At 38.9% G+C, this 20,401-nt stretch overlaps 1 protein-coding gene across 1 annotated transcript in view; it reads left to right on the forward strand.

Annotated features, from left to right (window-relative positions):
- GOLPH3L (golgi phosphoprotein 3-like) overlaps positions 1-13,214 on the forward strand; it is a 42,509-nt gene extending 29,295 nt beyond the window's left edge. The window contains exons 3-5 of the mRNA XM_012658931.1: positions 2,370-2,501; positions 4,048-4,162; positions 12,380-13,214. Coding sequence (XP_012514385.1) covers positions 2,370-2,501; positions 4,048-4,162; positions 12,380-12,807 — 675 coding nt within the window. The 3' untranslated portion in view covers positions 12,808-13,214. The remainder of the gene's footprint in view (positions 1-2,369; positions 2,502-4,047; positions 4,163-12,379) is intronic.
- Positions 13,215-20,401: the final 7,187 nt, after the last annotated feature.

The following is a 20,401-nucleotide window of genomic DNA, read 5'->3' on the forward strand; positions in this document are numbered from 1 at the left end:
CTAGCCCAGGCAACACAGTGAGACTCTGTCTCAAAAAAAAAAAAAAGAAAAAAAGAACGATAGTGTTTCAATGGTAGGATGTCAAATTAAAAAAAAGAAAAAAAATTTAAAAAAAAGAATGATAGTGAAACAAAAATATTTTAGATAAACAAAATAGAGTTTGCCTCCAACAGATTTTTCACTTAAGGAAATTCTACTTTAGGAAGAAAGAAAATGATACCAGAAAGGAGGTCTAAGATGCAAGGAGGAACGGTGAGCAAAGAAATTGGTAAGCATCTGAGTAAATCTAAATAAGTGCTACCTGTATAAAATAATGATGATGATATCTAAGTTTTAAGGTAATAAAAAGATAAAATATTGGACAACTAGGAGAATGGATGGTTAAAATATTGATTAATTTTTAAAATTTAGATTTTGTTAATTTTAAATTAATGATCATGCATGTTAAAATTTCAAGTTTAATTTCTAAAAGAGAAGAATGCGTAACTGCCAAGCCAATAAAAAGAAAGAATGGAATTTAAAAATTTTTAAATAAAAAATTCTATTAGTTAGCTTTGTGACCTCTGTTATGCTATATATAACCTCTGTGAGCCTCAGCTTTCTCATCTCTGATGTGTGGATAATAGTAGTACCTCCCTTATAGGGTTGTTGTGAAGATATAATTAGATAATTCCTGTAAAAAAGCTTAACACAAATGTAGTACATAGTAAGTATTCAATAAATATTAGACATTACTGCTATTAATAGTAATTATTTAGTTCAACTCTTTGCTGATGTGTAAAGCCATGCTAGAACCTCCCTGTCACCATCTCACCTAGCTTCTCTCCAGTGAGGGGAATGCTACAGCCAAAGATAGCTAAAGAGTATTGAATAGTTCTAGTAAGCCTGATGGGTCTTCCTTATGTTCATCATAACTCCTTGCTCAGAACGTTTAGGATTCCCTATTGCCTTTCACTAAAAAAACTCAAAACATCAAGACTTTCCATAGCCTGGCCCTAACCAACTTGATCTCATGGTTTCTCTTTAAAACCTTGAGTTAGATCTGTATGATGTATATGAGGCCTCTCTCCTGACACTTTTGCTTAGAATGCCCTTTGAAGAAAAGGTAGAATTTGGATGATTTCCTTCATCTGGAAAACTCTCTCTGTCTGCCAAATTCAACCTATTCTTCAAACCCCATCTCAAGTCTCTTATGGGTTCCTGACTACTCTAGCCCTAAAGTGATTTATAATTTGAAAAACTGTCATTCAAACCAAACTTTTAACAGTCAATTATGACAATCTCTTCTATTTTTTCAGTTGAGCTTTTATTTAAATGTTATATTGTCACAGAACTTTCCTCGAGTTTACATGGTCTTTCCAGCTAGATTTTCAGCTCCTTAAGACAGTGGCTCTCATATATGTCTTTGTATATTCCATATAGCTTCTAGGGAAAGGAAATTAACATTTAACTGCCTACTATATGCCAGGCAATATACTAAATGCTTTGTCATATATTTCATTTCATTTAATCCTCGCAACAAACTTCTGGAAATAGATATTAGTGTCTGCATTTTACAGATGAGGAGATGGTACTTCAGAAAGGTTAAGTAGGCCAGGCGCAGTGGCTCATGCCTGTAATCCTAGCACGCTGGGAGGCCGAGTCGGGAGGATTGCTTGAGCTCAGGAGTTCAAGACCAGCCTGAGCAAGAGCGAGACCCCATCTCTACTATAAATAGAAAGAAACTTGCCAAACAACTAAAAATAGAAAAAATTAGCTGGGCACAGTGGCTCATGCCTGTAGTCCCACCTACCTGGGAGGCTGAGGCAGGAGGATCCCTTGAGCCCAGGAGTTTGAGGTTGCTTTGGGCTAGGCTGATGCCATGGTACTCTAGCCCAGGCAACAGTGAGACTCTGTATCAAAAAAAAAAAGAAAGGTTAAGTAATGTACCTAAGGCACTTAACTACAGTGGTTTTCTACTATATCTCCCATCAAAATAGCTTCCAATTAATACATATCTAGGAGGAGTAAAAGGCTCAAATGGTTTATGCTTTTTTCTGCTTGTCTTACTCTTAACCCACTCTGAAATTTAGAGTCATGGGAAAGAGACTTCAAAAAAGCCAAAAATTCTTATCAAAAATTAAAATTTGGCATGCTGATTATTAACTAACAGCCAAACCATAAGAATTCATCAAAGAGCTTGAAGTCAGAAAGTCATATTTTAGGGTGTTAAGAGTCTTAAAAAACATTCTTTTCTCTTATTCTGTGCTTTGAGTTTATGTAGTGTGACTTGAAATGAATCACAACAAAGTAGCCCATTCTTAGGGTGCCTGCTGGAAGTCAGTATCCTTTTCAGAACATTCTTTCCCTTCTCTTTTCCTCTTTCCTAGGGTTACACATCTTTCTGGAATGACTGCATATCATCTGGCCTACGAGGGGGCATCCTAATAGAGCTGGCTATGCGGGGTCGAATCTATCTTGAACCCCCCACCATGCGTAAGAAGCGACTATTAGACAGAAAGGTATGGCATTCTCTTTGAACATCCTCTTAATTTATGAATAGGCAAATACCAACAGTACATTTTTGAAAAAATAAGAAGATTTGAGTAGTGAGACAAGATAAATATCACTGACTCAGCAGTCCCATTGTCTGAACAGATTTAATTATCCTATAGCAGAGGGAGTAGTATCCATAGTCAAGAGTTATAGGGGCCAGGTGCACAGTGGCTCATGCCTGTAATCCTAGCACTCTGGGAGTCCAAGGCGGGAGGACTGCTTGAGCTCAGGAGTTTGAGACCAGCCTGACCAAGAGTGAGACCCCGTCTCTACCAAAAAGAAAGGAAAAAAAAACCAGGCAGGCGTTGTGGTGCCTACGTCCCAGCTACCTGGGAGGCTGAGGCAGAAGGGTCACTTAGAACCCAGGAGTTGGCGATTACAGTGAGCTACAATGATGCCACTGCACTTGACCCAGGACGGCAGAGTGAGACTGTCTCAACAAAAACAAGGCAACTGAGCACCCCTCTTCACAACCTCCCACCCCTTATAAATTAAATAAAGTAAAATAAAATAGTTATAGGAAGTTCATGGTTTTGTCTACCTTTTCTGTGCAGAAGAATCACATTTAGGATGCTGATTAAACTCCTTCTATATCTATAGCTATAATATTATGAAATAGAGTATTATATAGGTAATTTTATGGGTCAGGTCAGTCTTTGATTAACCCTGGTTATTCTTCAATAACTATTCAGTTTCTCTCCTTCCATTTACTGCAAGTCCTCTCCAACTATCTATACTCCTGTATCCATTTTCTTACTCATTTTGTCCACTCATAACTTCTCTGTCCTCCTAAGTACTCTACTGAAATGACATTCTTAGATATCACCAGCTGCTTTTCAGTCTTCAATTTATTTTTCTCTTTTAACCTATATGTGGCACTTGATACTTTTGATCACCTCCTTGCACTTGAAATTTTCTCCATTCTTGGCCTTTATTGTATCGTATTCTCTTTCTTCTCTGACTGTACCCTATTTCCTTTACTTCTGCATTCCTTAACACCCCAGTCAGTTTATATTCCTTTCAGTGATTTTCTGTCCTTTTAGAGATATCATTTACCTTTACAGCTTCATTTGTCAGCTCAATGAGATTAACTCCCAAATTTCTAGGTATGTCTTCTTTTTATACCTCCAGGAACTTATTTAACTACTGGTTAGACATTTCAACTTAGCTATCCCATATCAGTTAAAACCAAACTTATCAACCTTTCCGCAAAACTGGCTTCCTGCCTTTATAATGGCTTCAAAAGTTGATTATCCAGACTGAAAGAGTTATTATTGAATATATTTTCCATTAGCATTCATGTTCAGTTTGTCACTAGAGCCCACCTGAAATATTGTTTTTATCTTTTCACTGTCACTCCATACTAGATTTTAAACTTCGTGAGGGCAGGGACAGTGTATTATGTTTCTTTACATGTCCTACAACACTTGCCAGTAATGTACATATGATACATTGAAAGATTTTAACTTGAATGAAGTGAATGAATCAAGGTCCCTTCTTCTTTCCTCAAAGGTACTGCTAAAGTCAGACAGCCCAACGGGTGACGTTTTACTGGATGAAACTCTCAAACACATCAAAGCAACTGAACCCACAGAAACTGTCCAAACATGGATAGAGCTGCTCACTGGTAAAATGACTCAAAATGCTTCACAAATTCTACACTTTGTTATTTTTATCCTCCCCTTAAATTTGGGAATAGAAGTACAGAAATTCATTATGCTGGATAAGATACATACCATCCACTATTTATACTAATGAAAGACATAAAAAGCATGGTTAATCAGCCAGGCATGGTGACTCATGCCTGTAATCCTAGCACTTTGAGAAGCCAAGGCTTGGTCATACGGTAAATTAATGATTAACATTTTTTACTGTGGTAAAATACATATAACATTTATTATTTTAGCCATTTATAAGTATATAATTCAGTGACATTAAATATATTTGCAATGTTTTGTAACCATAATGCATCTATCTGTACTATACCCAAAGCTTTTTTTTTTTTTTAAGGCTTGTCAAGTGAAGCAGTGGGAATGGAGAAGGAACAAAGGAATCTGTAACTGGTTGTGATCAATTAGTTGTAAACACCACTGCACTGGGACCAACCCCAAAGCTTTCTTATTACCCATAAAATCTCTGTACCCATTAAACAATAACTCCCTCTTTCTGTCTCCCCCTAGTCCCTAGCAAGCTCTATTTTACTTCTGTCTTTATGAATTTGCCTATTCTAGGTACCTCACTTAAGTGGAATTAGACATTTCTTCTTACTATGTCTGGCTTATTCACTAAGCATGTTTTCAAAGTCCATTCATGTCGCAGTATATATCAAAATTTCATTCCTTTTTATGGCTGAATAATATTCCATTGTATGTATATACCACTTTTGTTTAATCATTCATCTGTTGATGAACACTTGCCTTGTTTCCACCTTTTGGCTGTTGTGAATAATGCTGCTATGAACACTGGTATACAAATATCTGTTCAAGTTCTTGCTTTCAGTTCTTTTGGATATTTATCTAGAATTAACATTGGATCATATGGGTCACATGGCAGTTTTATGTTTAACCTTTTCAGAAGCCTAAAAACTTTTCCACAGAGGCTACACCATTTTACATTCCCACCAACAATGCACCAGGATTCCAATTTCTCCACATCCTGGTCAGCACTTGTTATTTTCTTTTCTATTCATTTTTTTTTTTAATTATAGCCATACCAGTAGATCTGAAATGTTATCTCATTGTGGTTTTGATTTTCATTTTTAAATGAAAATAGTTTTCATGTCATTCCCTAATGACTCATGATATTGAGCATATTTTCACGTGCTTATTGGCCATTTGTATATCTTTGGAGAACTATCTATTCAAGTCCTTTTCCTATTTTTACTTGGGTTGCTTGACAATTTTGTTGTTGAGTTTTAGAAGTTCTTTTTTTTTTTTTTTTTTTTGAGACAGAGTCTCACTATGTTGGTTGCCCTGGCTAGAGTGCCATGGCATCAGCCTCGCTCACAGCAACCTCAAACTCCTGGGCTCAAGCAATCCTACTGCCTCAGCCTCCCAAGTAGCTGGGACTACAGGCATGTGCCACCATGCTCGGCTAATTTTTTCTATATATATTTTTAGTTGTCCAGATCATTTCTTTCTATTTTTTAGTAGAGACGGGGTCTCACTCTTGCTCAGGCTGGTCTGAAACTCCTGATCTTGAGCAATCCACCCGCCTCGGCCTCCCAGAGTGCTAGGATTACAGGCGTGAGCCACCGCGCCTGGCCTGAGTTTTAGAAGTTCTTTATATATTCTAGATATTAATCCTTTATCGGATGTACGATTTGCAAATATTTTCTCCTATTCGGTAGGTTGTCTTTTCATTCTCCTAATAGTATCCTTTGATGCACAAAAGTTCTTGATTTTGATAAATTTCAATTTATTTTTTCTTTTGTTGCCTGCACTTTTGGCGTCATACCCATGAAATCATTGCTAAATCCAATATCAAGATTTTCCTCAATGTTTTCTTCTAAGAGTTTTATAGTATTAGTTCTTAACTGGGACATTGATCCAGTTTGAGTCCATTTTTTTATATGGTGCAAGGTAAAGGTCCAACTTCATTATTTGCATGGGATATCCAGTTTTCCCAGTACCTTTTGTTGAAATGACAGTCCTTTCCCTATTGAGTAGTCTTGGCAGCCTTGGCAAAAAATCAGTTGATCATATATGTGAGGGTTTATTTCTTGGCTCTCTATTCTATTGCATTGGTCTATATGTCTGTCCTTATGTCAGTATACTACTGTTTTAATTACTATAGCTTTGTACTATAGTAAGTTTCTAAGTCAGGAAGCGTGAGTCCTCCATTCTTCTTTTTCAAGATTGTTTTGGCTATTCTGGGCCCTTTGCCATTCTATATGAATTTGAGGGTTGGCTTTTCCATTTCTGCAAAAAAGGCAGCTGGGATTTTGATAGGGATTGTGTTGAACTTGTAGATCACTTTGGGTAGTATTGACATCTTAAGTCTTTCTATCCACTAACACAGGATGTCTTTCCATTATTTAGGTCTTCCTTAATTACTTTCAACAATGTTTTATACTTTTCAGTGTATGAATATTTCACCTCCTTGGTTAGACTTATTCCTTGATTAGACTTATTCTATCTTCATTGACAACTCAGATGGGGGAGATTGAGGGTGGTGAGGGATAAAAAATTACCAGTGAGGTACAATGTACACTATTCAGGTGACAGGTACACTAAAAGCCTAGACTTCTCCACTATATAATTCATCCACATAACAAAAAACCATTTGTACCCCCTAAATTTATTAAAGTGAAATTTAAAAACAAACAAAAGCAAACAAAAAAAAACCCAGTCAAACAAAAAAATAAATGTTAGGTAGACTTCACTGGTGAAACCTTCTAGTTCAGGACTTTTCTTTGTTGGGAGATTTTTGATTACTGATTCAGTCTCTTGTTATTGATGTGTTGAGATTTTCTATTTCTTCTTGAGTCAATTTATATAATTTGTGATTTTCAAGGATTTATCCATTTCTACTAGGTTTCCTAATTTGTTGGCATACAATTTTTTTTCTCTGTGAGGATTCCAGAAGTAAGGCATACAATTATTTATAGTATTCTCTTATAATCCTTTTTATCTCTGTAAGATTGATGGTAATGTTTCCACTTTCATTTCTGATTTTAATTGTTTGTATTCTCTCTCTCTCTCTCTCTCTCTTTCTCTTTTTCCTGAGATAAGGTCTCATTCTGTTGCTCTGGCTGCTGGAGTGGCGTAGTGGCCCAGTCACAGCTCACTACAACTTCCGATTTCCAGGCTTAAACAATCCTCCCACCTCAGCCTCCCAAAATGCTAGGATTACAGGCATGAGCCACTGTTCCCGACCTTGTCTCTTTTTTTCTTTGTTAGTCTAGCTAAGGGTTTGTTAATTTTGATTTTCAAAGAGACAAGTTTGGTTTCATTGATTTTTCTCTGTTGTTTTTCTATTCTCTATTTTGTTTATCTCTGCTCTAATCATTATTTCTTTCCCTCTGTTAACTTTAGCTTTAGATTGGTCTTCTTTTTCTAGTTCCCTCAGGTGTAAAGTTAGGTTATTTATTTGAGATCTTTCTTTTTTTTTTGAGACAGAGTCGCCCTGGGTAGAGTATAGTGGCATCATCATAGCTCACTGTAACCCCAAACTCCTGGGCTCAAGTGATCCTCCTGCCTTAGCCTCCCAAGTAGCTAGGACTACAAGTACATGCCACCACTCCCGGCTAATTTTTCTATTTTTTGTAGAGACAGGGTCTCACTCTTGTTCAGGTTGGTCTTGAACTCCTGACCTCAAGTGATCCCCCTGTTTCAGCCTCCCAAAGTGCTAGGATTACAGGTGTAAGCCACCATGTCTGGCTTATGTGTTTTTATTTTCATTCATCTCTTAAGTATTTTCTAATTTCCCTCATGATTTTTTTTCTTTGACTCATTGGTTGTCTAAGAGTATGTTGTTAAAAAAAAAAGGTGTGTTGTTTCATTTCTACATATATGTGAATTTTCCAGATTTCCTTCTGATATTGATTCTAATTTCATCCCATTGTGGTGATAGAGGATACTACCGAGTCTTATTTTGTGGCCTAACATGTAGTCTGTGCTGGAAAATATTCCATGTGCACTTCAGAAGAATGTGTATTCTTCTGTTGTTAGGTATTCTGTATTAGTCTATTAGGTCTAGTGGGTTTATTATGTTGTTGAAGTACTCTAATTCCTTAATTATTTTCTGTCTTATTGATCAGTGCCTTATTGAAATTGGGGTATTGGCCAGGTGCGATGGCTCACGCCTGTAATCCTAGCTCTCTGGGAGGCCGAGGAGGGTGGATTGTTTGAGCTCAGGAGTTCGAAACCAGCCTGAGCAAGAGTGAGACCCCGTCTCTACTAAAATTAGAAAGAAATTAATTGGACAACTAAAAATATATAGAAAAAATTAGCCAGGCATGGTGGCGCATGCCTGTAGTCCCAGCTACTTGGGAGGCTGAGGCAGAAGGATTGCTTGAGCCCAGGAGTTTGAGGTTGCTGTGAGCTAGGATGATGCCATGGCACTCTAGCCCGGGCAACACAGTGAGACTCTGTCTCAAAAAAAAAAAAAAAAAAAAAAAATTGGGGTATTATTGTAAAACTATTTCTGTCTATTCTGTCAATTTTTGCTCTATATATTTGGAGGTCCTCCTGTGTGTGTAAATGTTTATAATTGTTATATCTTCTTGGTGTATTGAACCTTTTATTAATAGATAATGCCCTTCTTTGTCTCTTATAACCTTATTTTATGTAAAGTCTATTTTATAGCAACCCCAGCTCTCTTTTGGTTACAATTTGCATGGAATATCATTTTCCATCCTTTCACTTTCAACCTGTTTCTGTCTTTGGATCTAAAGTGAATGTCCTGTAGACTGCTTACAGTAGGTGGGTGATGTTTTTTTTTTACCCATTCTGCTACTCTGTCTTTTCATTGAATAGTTTAATCTATTTACATTTAAAGTAATTACTAGGCTCGGTGTGGTGCCTCACACTTTTAATCCCAGTACTTCGGAAGGCCAAGGCGGTAGAATCGCTTGAGGTCAGGAGTTCAAGACCAGCCTGAGCAACATAGTGAGACCCCGTCTCTCCAAAAATAGAAAAAATCAGCAGAGCACAGTGGTAAGAGCCTGTAGTCCCAGTTAGCTACTCACGAGGCTGAGGCAGGAGGATCCCTTGAGCTCAGGAATTTGAGTTTGCAGTGAGCTATAATGATGCCACTGCCCTCATGCTTGGGCAACAAAGCAAGACCCTGTCTCAAAAAAAAAAAAAAGGCCAGCCTGGATAACATAGTGAGACCTCATCTCTAAAAAATAAAAAAATTAGCCAGGTGAGGTGGCACATGCCTGGAGTTCTATCTACTCAGGAGGCTGAGGCAGGAAGATCTCTTGAGCCTACCATGAGCTATGATTGCATCACTGCACTCCAGCTTGGGTGACCCTGGGAAGGAAGGAAGAAGGAAGAGAGGGAAGGGAGAGGGAAGGAGGAAGGAAATTACTGAAAAAGAGACACTTCTGCCATTTTGCTATTTTTTTTCCATGTGGCTTGTAGCTTTAGTGTCCATCATTTATTTCATTACTGCCTTCTTTTGTGTTTAGTTGAGTTTTAAAACATTTTGATTCCCCTCTCATTTTCTTCAGTGTATATATTCTATATTGTCTTTGTTATTACCATAGGGATTATATTTAACATCCTAAAGTTATAACAATCTAGGCCGGGTGCGGTGGCTCACGCCTGTAATCCTAGCACTCTGGGAGGCCGAGGTGGGAGAATTGCTTGAGCTCAGGAGTTCGAGACCAGCCTGAGCAAGAGTGAGACCCCATCTCTAAAACAACTAAACAACTAAAAATAGAAAAAATTAGCCAGGCATGGTGGCACATGCCTATAGTTCCAGCTACTCGGGAGGCTGAGGCAGGAGGATTGCTTCAGCCCAGGAGTTTGAGGTTGCTGTGAGCTAGGCTGATGCCACAGCACTCTAGCCCAGGCAACAGAGCAAGACTCTGTCTCAAAAAAAAATAAAAAAAAGAAAAGAAAGAAACAAGGTCCTACTCTGTCACCCGGCTGGAGTACAGTGCAAGATGATAGTTTGCTGCAACCTTGAACTCCTGGCCTGAAGCAATCCCCCCACCTCAGCCTCTCAAGTAGCTAGGAGTACAAGCATGTGCCACACACCTGCCTTGGTTCTTTTTTTATAATTTCTATGTCTTTATTGATATTCTTTATATGATGATGTGTTGTTTCCCTTAGGTCTTTGAACATATTTATGATAGCTGCTTTGGAGTCTTTGCTAAGGCCAACATCTCAGCCCCTCAAAGGCAGTTTCTATTGCCTGCTTTTTTTCTTGTGAATGGGTCACAATTTACTGATTCTTCATATATTTCGTAACTTTTTGTCAAAAACTGGACATTTTAGATAATATATTGTACAACTCTGGATACTGGTCCCTCGTTCCCCTTAGGGGTTAATGATGTTTGCTTGGTAATTTGTTTATTTATTTAGTGACATGGCTACAGTAGCTCTTTGAAGTCTATTTCCCTTGCGGTGTGCAGCCTCTGATGTCATTGCTCAGATTTTTTTTTCCTTATTTTTATCTTCTAGCCTAACTCCCTAGATTTTGCCACTGGGTTAGCTGACACCACTTATTAGTCAAAGGTTGTGCTTTTATTGCCTTTAGTTATTTAGATGTTTTATCCTTTACTACTGCATGTGTGTGTGTGATTTTGACACAGCTATCACAATTCAGGGAACTTAAGTTTTTGCCCCACATTCAGTGAGGCACTAGTGACTTGAAAGCTCCCTCTCTGATTTGTTCTGAGAGCGAATACAGCCTTGGTCATGCATATGGTCTTCCAACCTACCAGGGATGCATGTGATTTTATTTTTAAGCCTGGCTTCCTAGGAGTTGCCCCTGAGTTGGAATAGCTTATTGTTCAGCCAGTGTTTGGTCAGAGGTTGTATTTAAGCCCCAGGTGCTAGTGAAGCATCCATCCTTGTCAGTGGATCTATGTGTAGCCTGGGGAATACTTTAAAGTCAAGCCCCACACCCTGCTCTGATTGTTCCTGAGTGAGTGCAGCCTAGTACAAGCACACAGCCTTCCCAGCCCGCAGTGTTGATCATGATTCCAGGCTTTTTTTCTTGGTTTTTTCTTTCTCTGGTTCTCCCTGGTAAACTTCTGGAGGCTTTGTCATTTGGCTTTTTGCTACCAGTATCATGGAGCTAGCAGCACCCTCACAATTGTTCTCTACCAAGATCTCTGTGTTTTTCAACAACAACCTTAGGCACAGAATTCTCCATACTCTGTTCCAAATAAAGTCAGTCCTCTCAAGCAGAACTGTGGATCTCTTCATTCTTCAGGCCTGCCTCCCCTCATAGGCAGAACTTGTGCACTGTACTGAAGCTAGAGTTGGGGACAGTGGCCCACTTCTCCTACAGTAATACCCTCCCTGCTATGAGTAGGCACTAGGGGGAAAAGGTTGTTAACCCCTGGTCTTCTTGCATTGCTTCTTCTGGTGCAGAACCTCAACTCTGTAAGCAAGCTGGAATGAGGGCATTCTAGGAGTCCCAATATTGACAGCCTACCAGACCTGGGATAGAGCCTTAGGCTCTACAAGTAGGGGAAGGGAACCTCAGTCCTCACAGCTTCACCAACCCAAATGGAACTTCCACAATACAAAGTAGAAATCATCCAGGAGAGACTGGTGTCCTGAAGATAATTATTATTATTATTATTATTATTTTTGAGACAGAGTCTTGCTCTGTCACCCTGGGTAGAGAGCAGTGGCATCATCATAGCTCACTGCACCTCAAACTCCTGGGCTCAAGCCATTCTCCTGCTTCAGCCTCCCAAGTAGCTGGGACTACAGGCATGCACCGTGTGTCTAATTTTTCTATTTTTAGTAGGGATAGGGTCTCGCTCAGGCTGGTCTCGAACTCCTGAGCTTAAGCAGTCCTCCCGCCTCAGCCTCCCAGAGTGCTAGGATTACAGGCATGAGCCACCACACCTGGCCCTGAAGAGAATTTCAAAAATACAAGAATGATTGACAGTGTCACACACAGGTCATATAAGAACAAAAACAAAGTGCATAACCTCCAGCAATATGGAAGTCCTTAGTGACATTTTTTTAAGGTGGTTTAATGTGAAATATGGTTGGAGTCAAAACCAGATAAAGAAATAATGATTAAATGAAAAGAAATGAATGAAGATTATGCTTTTTAAAATTTTAACCAAAGTTCCAGATAACCAGTTTACTTTTTTTATTTGTTTTTCTCTTTCTGTTAATTATGTCCTATTTCTTTTTTACCATAGGTGAGACCTGGAACCCCTTCAAATTACAGTACCAGCTAAGAAATGTACGAGAGCGAATTGCAAAGAACCTGGTAGAGAAGGGTATTCTAACCACTGAGAAGCAGAATTTCCTGCTATTTGACATGACTACTCATCCAGTTACCAATGTAACAGAGAAACAGCGACTAGTGAAAAAACTTCAAGATAGTGTACTAGAGCGGTGGGTAAATGACCCTCAGCGTATGGACAAACGAACACTAGCACTCCTGGTGCTAGCCCACTCCTCTGATGTGTTAGAGAATGTCTTCTCCTCTCTGACAGATGACAAGTATGATGTGGCAATGAATCGTGCCAAGGACCTAGTAGAACTGGACCCTGAAGTGGAGGGGACAAAGCACAGTGCCACAGAGATGATCTGGGCTGTGCTGGCAGCCTTCAATAAATCCTAAAGCCAGCAGGTTGGTTTCTCCTTTTCCCCTGCTGGCTGGTGACTGTCAGAGACCCCATCACTGAGTTTTGTGTGATGATATGTCTCATCATTTTTTCTCTTGAATCAAGCTCCTGATTTAGGGAGAGCAACTTCAGGGCTTCTCCATAGACATTGAAATCAAGCAGATTTGATTTCTTCCTTTACTTCCACTCTATAGGGGAATAAACTGGGTGAACCCACACACACCCAATAAACATATTCTCCCACTTCTTGGTTTAGTTTCATCCAGTGTGCTTTTGGATAAACAAGAATATCTAAGTGGAATCTGGAGTTCTCCAGCCACAGAATGTGAATGAGATGAAGAGCAAACCATTTATTATATTTTTCTAAGTTTGTTTTCTATCTTAAATATATGTTTTCACAGCCTTTGTCTCTGCTAAATATTGTAGCTTATTGAAATAACTCTCTCTTTGAATAAGGGGCAATGGAAACAGAACTAATTTTTGGAACAGAGGGTGTCTAATGTCCTGCTAGTGATTTTCTCATCTTTCCTTTTCTAACCTAATGAGAATGTCCTAAATTTGATTACCTGGATCTCCCAGTCCTAGAGCCAGAAATACATTCTGTGCTCCCTCTTAGCATTATCCCGCTCCCTCATTCATTAGGACAAAAGTGTAAATGAAAAAAGTGTATCTCTCAACCACCTTCTTCATGCAGTCAGCATTAGAATTTGTAAGAGAGGAAAGAGGGGAGGTGGCATGAAAATTTCTATCTTTTAGCACGACTGTCTTTTTTCCTCCAGACTACTTTAAATGTTTCTGCTCTGATTGAATTGAGGAAATCGTAAGTTTCAACCACTGAATATCAGTATATATGTGAACTCCAGATCATCTTGTTCCCTATTTTTGGCTTCCTACACCAAATTGATAAATTCTGTCTTTATTTAAGGGTTCTGAGAATAGTTTTGTCTATATTTAATCCACAGGTACTCCCCAAGTCATCAGTCTTGTTTCAAAAAAATAAAACCATCTTTCTGGCCAAATCTCTAAAACATTTTACATTTCAGTAGTTAGGGCAAGAAGCTTTATTAAGAAGGATCCTTTTTAAATTTGAGGTACAGTGAGCTGTGATTGAGCCACTGCACTCTAGCCTAGGCAACAGAGTGAGACCCTGTCTCTAAAAAAAATAGATCCTATTTAGACAGCTAATTTTGAATTCGGTGTCAAAAGCATACTGATATAAAGTCCAGTATTTAAAGATATAAAGAGGACAGGCACTGAGTTGTACTAATGTCTAGCATTTATTATACATTAATTGGATACTGACTCTTGACCATTACAGACAAACAGGCTGTCAAAGAGCTAATACAGATGACCCAGACTGGACATCAAGTCTTCCTGATCAGAGTAATTATTCATTTATCCCCTCTGCCAAACCTACTTAGCCCAACAAAAATTCCCTAATTTGGTTAACATTTTTTCCACTTCAGGTATCTCTTAGGTGAATAGAAATATAGATTGTAATGTAAAACAGATTCTAAATATGAGGTGAATAGAGCTTCAGTCTGGCTCTCTCTTCAAAGTACAGAAGCCAGTCCATGTGTTTTCTCTATCTGACTTAGCTTTTCTTTCCATTTGAACAATTCAGCATGAATTGAAACCAGGGTTTCCTGTGGAAAGTTTTAGCTTAATTGCAGGATAGAAGTTGAGTTGAGTTCTTTCTTGCAACTCTTAGTGTATATTTTTATACTAATATTATACTCAGTAAGATGAGGATGTCTTCAGTTTGAATCTACGTAATGTTCACTGCCAAACACTTTCTCATTTAATGCATACAGCCTTCACATTTCTGTATAATAAAGATCTATTACTGGCTCTCTGGGCATAGTTTTGTAACTTCGTTTGTTTAAATTGGAAATAAAAACTTTCCACACAACACTAGTAATGCCTTCCCATTTTCACTAGCATACATGCCTCTGTCTTAGCCTATGTAGAAAGTGAGGGATTCAAAAGTACTATAATTGTGACATGTAAAGGCTGGGGGACAGGGCACATCAAGGCTGACCACCAGCTAATGTTGTAGAGTCTGAATAGTGTCTCCATCTCAATCAAAATAAGTTAACCAGTAATACCATTATTATTTTTTTTTTTTTTTTGAGACAGAGTCTCACTCTGTTGCCCTGGCTAGAGTGAGTGCCATGGCATCAGCCTAGCTCACAGCAACCTCACACTCCTGGGCTCAAGTGAGCCTACTGCCTCAGCCTCCCGAGTAGCTGGGACTACAGACACAAGCCACTGTGCCCGGCTGATTTCTTTTTCTATATATTTTTAGTTGTCCAGATCATTTCTTTCTATTTTTTTTAGTAGAGACGGGGTCTCGCTCTTGCTCAAGCTGGTCTCGAACTCCTGAGCTCAAATAATCCGCCTGCCTCGGCCTCCCAGAGTGCTAGGATTACAGGTGTGAGCCACCGCACCCGGCCAATAATACCATTATTACCATGAAGAGAATAAGTATGATCTATCCTACTAATATCTACTTACAAGTGACACCTGAATTTATTTAGGAGCTAAAAGTCTTAAATTCCAAATGTAGGTAACATATATAACGAACTGTAACAGAGCTAACATGTAAAAATATAATTGTGCTTATAATTAGCTTATTCTTCCTTTCTTTAGAATGTCTACAGCAAAAGGGATAGTAAGAAATGTATTTACTATGATTGTTTATACCTTCGTGATATTTTTAAGACAAAGCACTGTTCCAGTAAGTCATGCTTTATACAATGTTTCTCAAAGTGTGTTGCAAAAACCATTGCACCAAGATTGTGCCTGTGTGTGGTGGGGAGGGTACCTTGCTAAAATACAGGTTCCTAGGAAATCAGTCTTAGGAGTTAGGAGCTTAGGAAGCTGCATTTTAAACAAACTCTCTAAAAGCTTCCATGTTAAAATTTGAGAAAACCACTCCATACCTTATTGCCTGTAATTCATTGATCCAAAAAACATTGAGTACTTACAAATTGACGGGCACTTGCTACGTGCCAACAATAAAAAGTTGTATAGAACACAATTCCAGCTTCAAAGAATGCACTTTTCTTTTTTTTCCTGACAGGGTCTTACTCTGTTGCCCTGGCTAGAATGTAGTGGCATCATCATAGCTCACTGCAACCTCAAACTCCTGGGTTCAAATGATCCTCCTTAGCCTCCAGAGTAGCTGGGACTACAAGTGCCACCACGCCTGGCTAATTGTTTTAGAGACGGGGTCTTGCTATGTTGCTCACGAATTCCTGGTCTTAAGCGATCCTCATGCCTTGGCCTGCCAAAGTGCTATGATTGAAGGCTTGAGCCATCCCGCCTGGCCTAAGAATGCACATTTAAGTGAGCAGATAAGATACTTTGTGATAAATGCTCAAATAGAAGTATTAACTTAATATTTGGAAGCCCAAAGAAAGAAATAGCATTCTTCCTGGGACTGTTGGAGAAGACTTTGAGGAACTGTATTTCTTTATGAGACTATCATATATTGAGCACCTTGTAGTGAGGTACTATGCTAACTGCTTTGTATGTTATCTCATTTATTCCTCACAACACTAAAAAACCCTACAATGTTCTTTTGAAGGAAACTCAGAGGTAATGAAGCTTGCCTGAGGACACAGAGCAGAGCTTGAGTTCAAACACAAGTTTTTAACCACTACATTCCCATGCTTCCATTTGAACTTTTGAACTTAGTCTTGAAGAATCTTTTCAGGTTGAGAAGGAACAGTCAAGGGTACTCCAGGCAGGGAAAACAATATGTACAAAATAATTGCTAATGTCCTAGATTTAATGAATGTGTGTACTTTTCACATATTTCCAGAAAGTATTCTAAGGGTATATTCAAATCGTAGACTAAATGGGTTGTTTTTTTTTTTTTTGAGACAAAGTCTCTTTTGCCCCTGCTAGAGTGAGTGCCGTGGCGTCAGCCTAGCTCACAGCAACCTCAAACTCCTGGGCTCAAGGGATCCTTCTGCCTCAGCCTCCCAAGTAGCTGGGACTATAGGCATGCGCCACCATGCCCGGCTAAGTTTTTCTATATATTTTTAGTTGTCCAATTAATTTCTTTCTAATTTTTAGTAGAGACGGGGTCTCGCTCTTGCTCAGGCTGGTCTCGAACTCCTGAGCTCAAACAATCCGCCCGCCTCGGCCTCCCAGAGAGCTAGGATTACAGGCGTGAGCCACCGCGCCCGGCCTCCTAAATGGGTTTTTGAAACTGGCGAATCTTTTTTGTTTACCTTCACTTATTCCTTCTCTGATGCTTTTCTTTGTATAGAACTGAGTTTCCGTTTATGATCACATCACCCTGAACATTCCTGATCTCATCTGATCTCAGAAGCTAAGCAGGATTGGGCCTGGTTAGTTCTCCAAGGGAAGAACTGAGTTTCTAACATGTTTTCCTTCTCCCTTAATAACTTCTTTTACCATTTCTTACAGGGTAAGTCTATTGGACATGAATTTTCTCAGTTTTTGTCTGAGAAAGTCTTTATATATCCTTCACTTTTGAAGGATAATTTCACTAGATATAGAATTCTCTAGGTTGGTGAGTGTTTTTGTTTTTCAATACTTAATATATTTCACTCTACTCTCTTGCATGCATATGTGCATGCTTTTATTTTTTTAATTGGAATATGAATATATTTCTTTATTAGAATATTCACAAGAATGAAGGACATAGTAGCACTCTTCTCATGTGATAAAGAATACATCTGACCCAATTGTGGCAGGCAACAGGGGTAAGGGCTCTCAGAGCTGGGCCAAGTGTCCACTGAAGAAATCCCCATTGCCCAAAGAGAAGTTGTTTCCTTAGACTCCAGAATCCTTCGTTCCAGCATCAGATGATGCTCTCTGCCCTTGACACTCCTCTTTCAAGACCCAGGTCAAGTGTCCGTGTCTCACCCAGGACACCCCTAGAATCCTGCAGCACATCTCTTTGGTATGCTGCTGCCCTGCCACCCTCAGGGGTACAGTTGGGGGTCAGAGAGGGAAAGAACAAAACAACATTATTGCCAAAAGCAAACAGGGTACATTTGTAAATGACACTTGGACATAAGCTGAACCTCACAACACATTCTTCCTCTCCAAATGATACATAATCCCCTCGAAAGCAAAGAAAACCCCTTGATCATTTTAAACCATATGAATGATTCTATATGTCAGGCACAAGGGATACAAAATGGATGCTGTTTACTTCCATCATATCCTGCACACAGTAGGAAGTTAGCAGATGAGAGCTAGAACCATATATCTATCCTGGTTCCATCAGGTTTCTCCTGGCTCTTCCTGCCTTTGAATGGTGTTACCACTCTGCTTCCATCTGTTCTGAGCATCAGTTCATTTTTCAAAAGGGAGGATAAAAGGATCAAGGATGGCAGAGCTAGTGTAGAAGGGCTTAGAAGGGAGAAAACAACCCTGTGAAACAGAACAAAAACAATAGAAAAATCCAGAAACCAAATGTAGTACTACAATATTTTATAACAATAGAAAGTAGCTGAAAATAATACATGCTAACACAGACAATATGATACACAGCCACAGGGGGAAGAGTCAGCAGGGAGAATGTGGCAGAGGCCACAGGTTTAGACTAAGAGCCTTTCAGTGGACTGCTGAATGGACTGGATCTGCTGCTTCAGCTGTGAGCCTTCTTTGATAGTGACAGAACAGGCAATGACAGGTCTGGAAACCCCACAGATCTGCCCCAGGGCCTGCTCGAAGGACACATTCCTGTCTTCACACAGCAGTGGGAGGTACAGAATGATCTCCAGTGGCTGGTCTGCAGCCATCACAGTGAACTCAGAGATGTCCCTGTTGAGGGTTTTGGTGGCTTGGCTGCAGTTCCACAGGCTCCCGTGCATGCTTTCTGACATCAAATTTTGAGAAAACTATAAAGAAGATCTTAATTATAACATATAAAAATTTGTTTTCCCCATTTTCCACACAGCTAAAATGCCCATAAGTATACATTCATATGATTTCTAAAAATGTGTTTAACTCCCTAAAGAATAAAAGTAATTGCTTTAATGCTGAAATAAGTTATACTGCTTTTTGATATATTTCTATTATCTGTTACATGTATATATGCATCTGTATTTCTATGTCCCCAATTCTTTTCAAGGCCTTGGTCTGTCTTTTTTCCTAAGTGAGATCCAGGTTGTCTATGTAATTGGGAAAGAGACAGACCAAATACAACTTTTTATTGATAATTGAGGGAGCCATCTCTCCCAGAAAGCAGTAAAATTCTCATGAATACAACACACAAAGTGAGAGTCACTTCTGTCAGAAATCTCCTTTTTCTAACACCCAACTCACTGTGTTAGTTTTTCTTTGCTTCCAGATTGTAAAAAATTAGATTCAACTAGAAGGGAAAAAATCAAATACTCCATAAGAGCTCTCAAATAGACATCTTTTGTGTAGAATTTTTCCCCCAAATATAAATAATCTGGCCACTACTTTGTTTTTCTTAACCTAATTGAACCTCCCAAAGTATAACAGCATATTTTATCTGAACTTTCTTTAGAAACGTACCTGGGAATCCGGGGGCTTCTACTCCTTCGGAAGGGCTTCATGACTAAATCCATATGTTTCTGCCACATAAAGTCAGCCCAATAGATATACATCATTTTCCTGATTTGATGGGAAAAAATTCAAAGCCAAAATTTTTCTCATATTTCAGAGGTGTTGAAATTTCTCCCCCGATCTAAAGATGAACTTTTAAAGATTTCTGGATATTTAAAGCCATAATATCACACAGTAGATTAGCCTTACTAGTAATAAAAACAAAACACGTATCCCCAGCTTCTCTTGAACTCCCAGGTAGAGGACAAATATGTCTTAGATAAGTTACATTAAACTGATTTATGTTAATCCAATTAATCCAAATTAGATTTTTTTCTTTTTTGGGGAGCAGGGAAGAAGAGATGGTTATGATTGAAGAGGGGAAGACTGGAGAAGAGAGAAGGTGACAGAATAGCTGACTGGATTCTTAAGAACATTATGAACGTTTAAAAGACTAAACAAATACTTTTTTAAAATGCTCAAGGTAATACAAGACATGTTTTAAACGAGATGGCTTGTTCTCCTTTTAATTAAGTCTTTCATTTCTCTATTTCATCCTACTCTTCACATTAGATAACTTTTCTTTTAAATTTTATATGGAACTATAATATAGTCAGGAAGTAGGGGTGGGGGGAAAAACTATAACATAATCAGAGAAAAGTAAAATCAAAATAAAATGTACAAGTCAATGAATAATGAACATAGCCATGTAGCCAGCACCCAGATTAAGAAACAGAATATTACTAGCACCTAAGAAGCCCCCCTCTCCCAGGACCTAACTGAATGTGAGCCTCTCTTTGAATCCCATATGACTATATTAACACTTTTATTTATTTATTTATTTTTTTGAGACAGAGTCTCACTCTGTTGCCCGGGCTAGAGTGCCGTGGCGTCAGCCTAGCTCACAGCAACCTCAAACTCCTGGGCTCAAGCGATCCTTCTGCCTCAGCCTCCCGGGTAGCTGGGACTACAGGCATGTGCCACCATGCCCGGCTAATTTTTTCTATATAGTTTTAGCTGTCCAGCCAA

Source organism: Propithecus coquereli, unplaced genomic scaffold (genome assembly GCF_000956105.1).
Source record: "Propithecus coquereli isolate 6110/MARCELLA unplaced genomic scaffold, Pcoq_1.0 Scaffold59, whole genome shotgun sequence".
Lineage (NCBI taxonomy): Eukaryota > Metazoa > Chordata > Mammalia > Primates > Indriidae > Propithecus > Propithecus coquereli.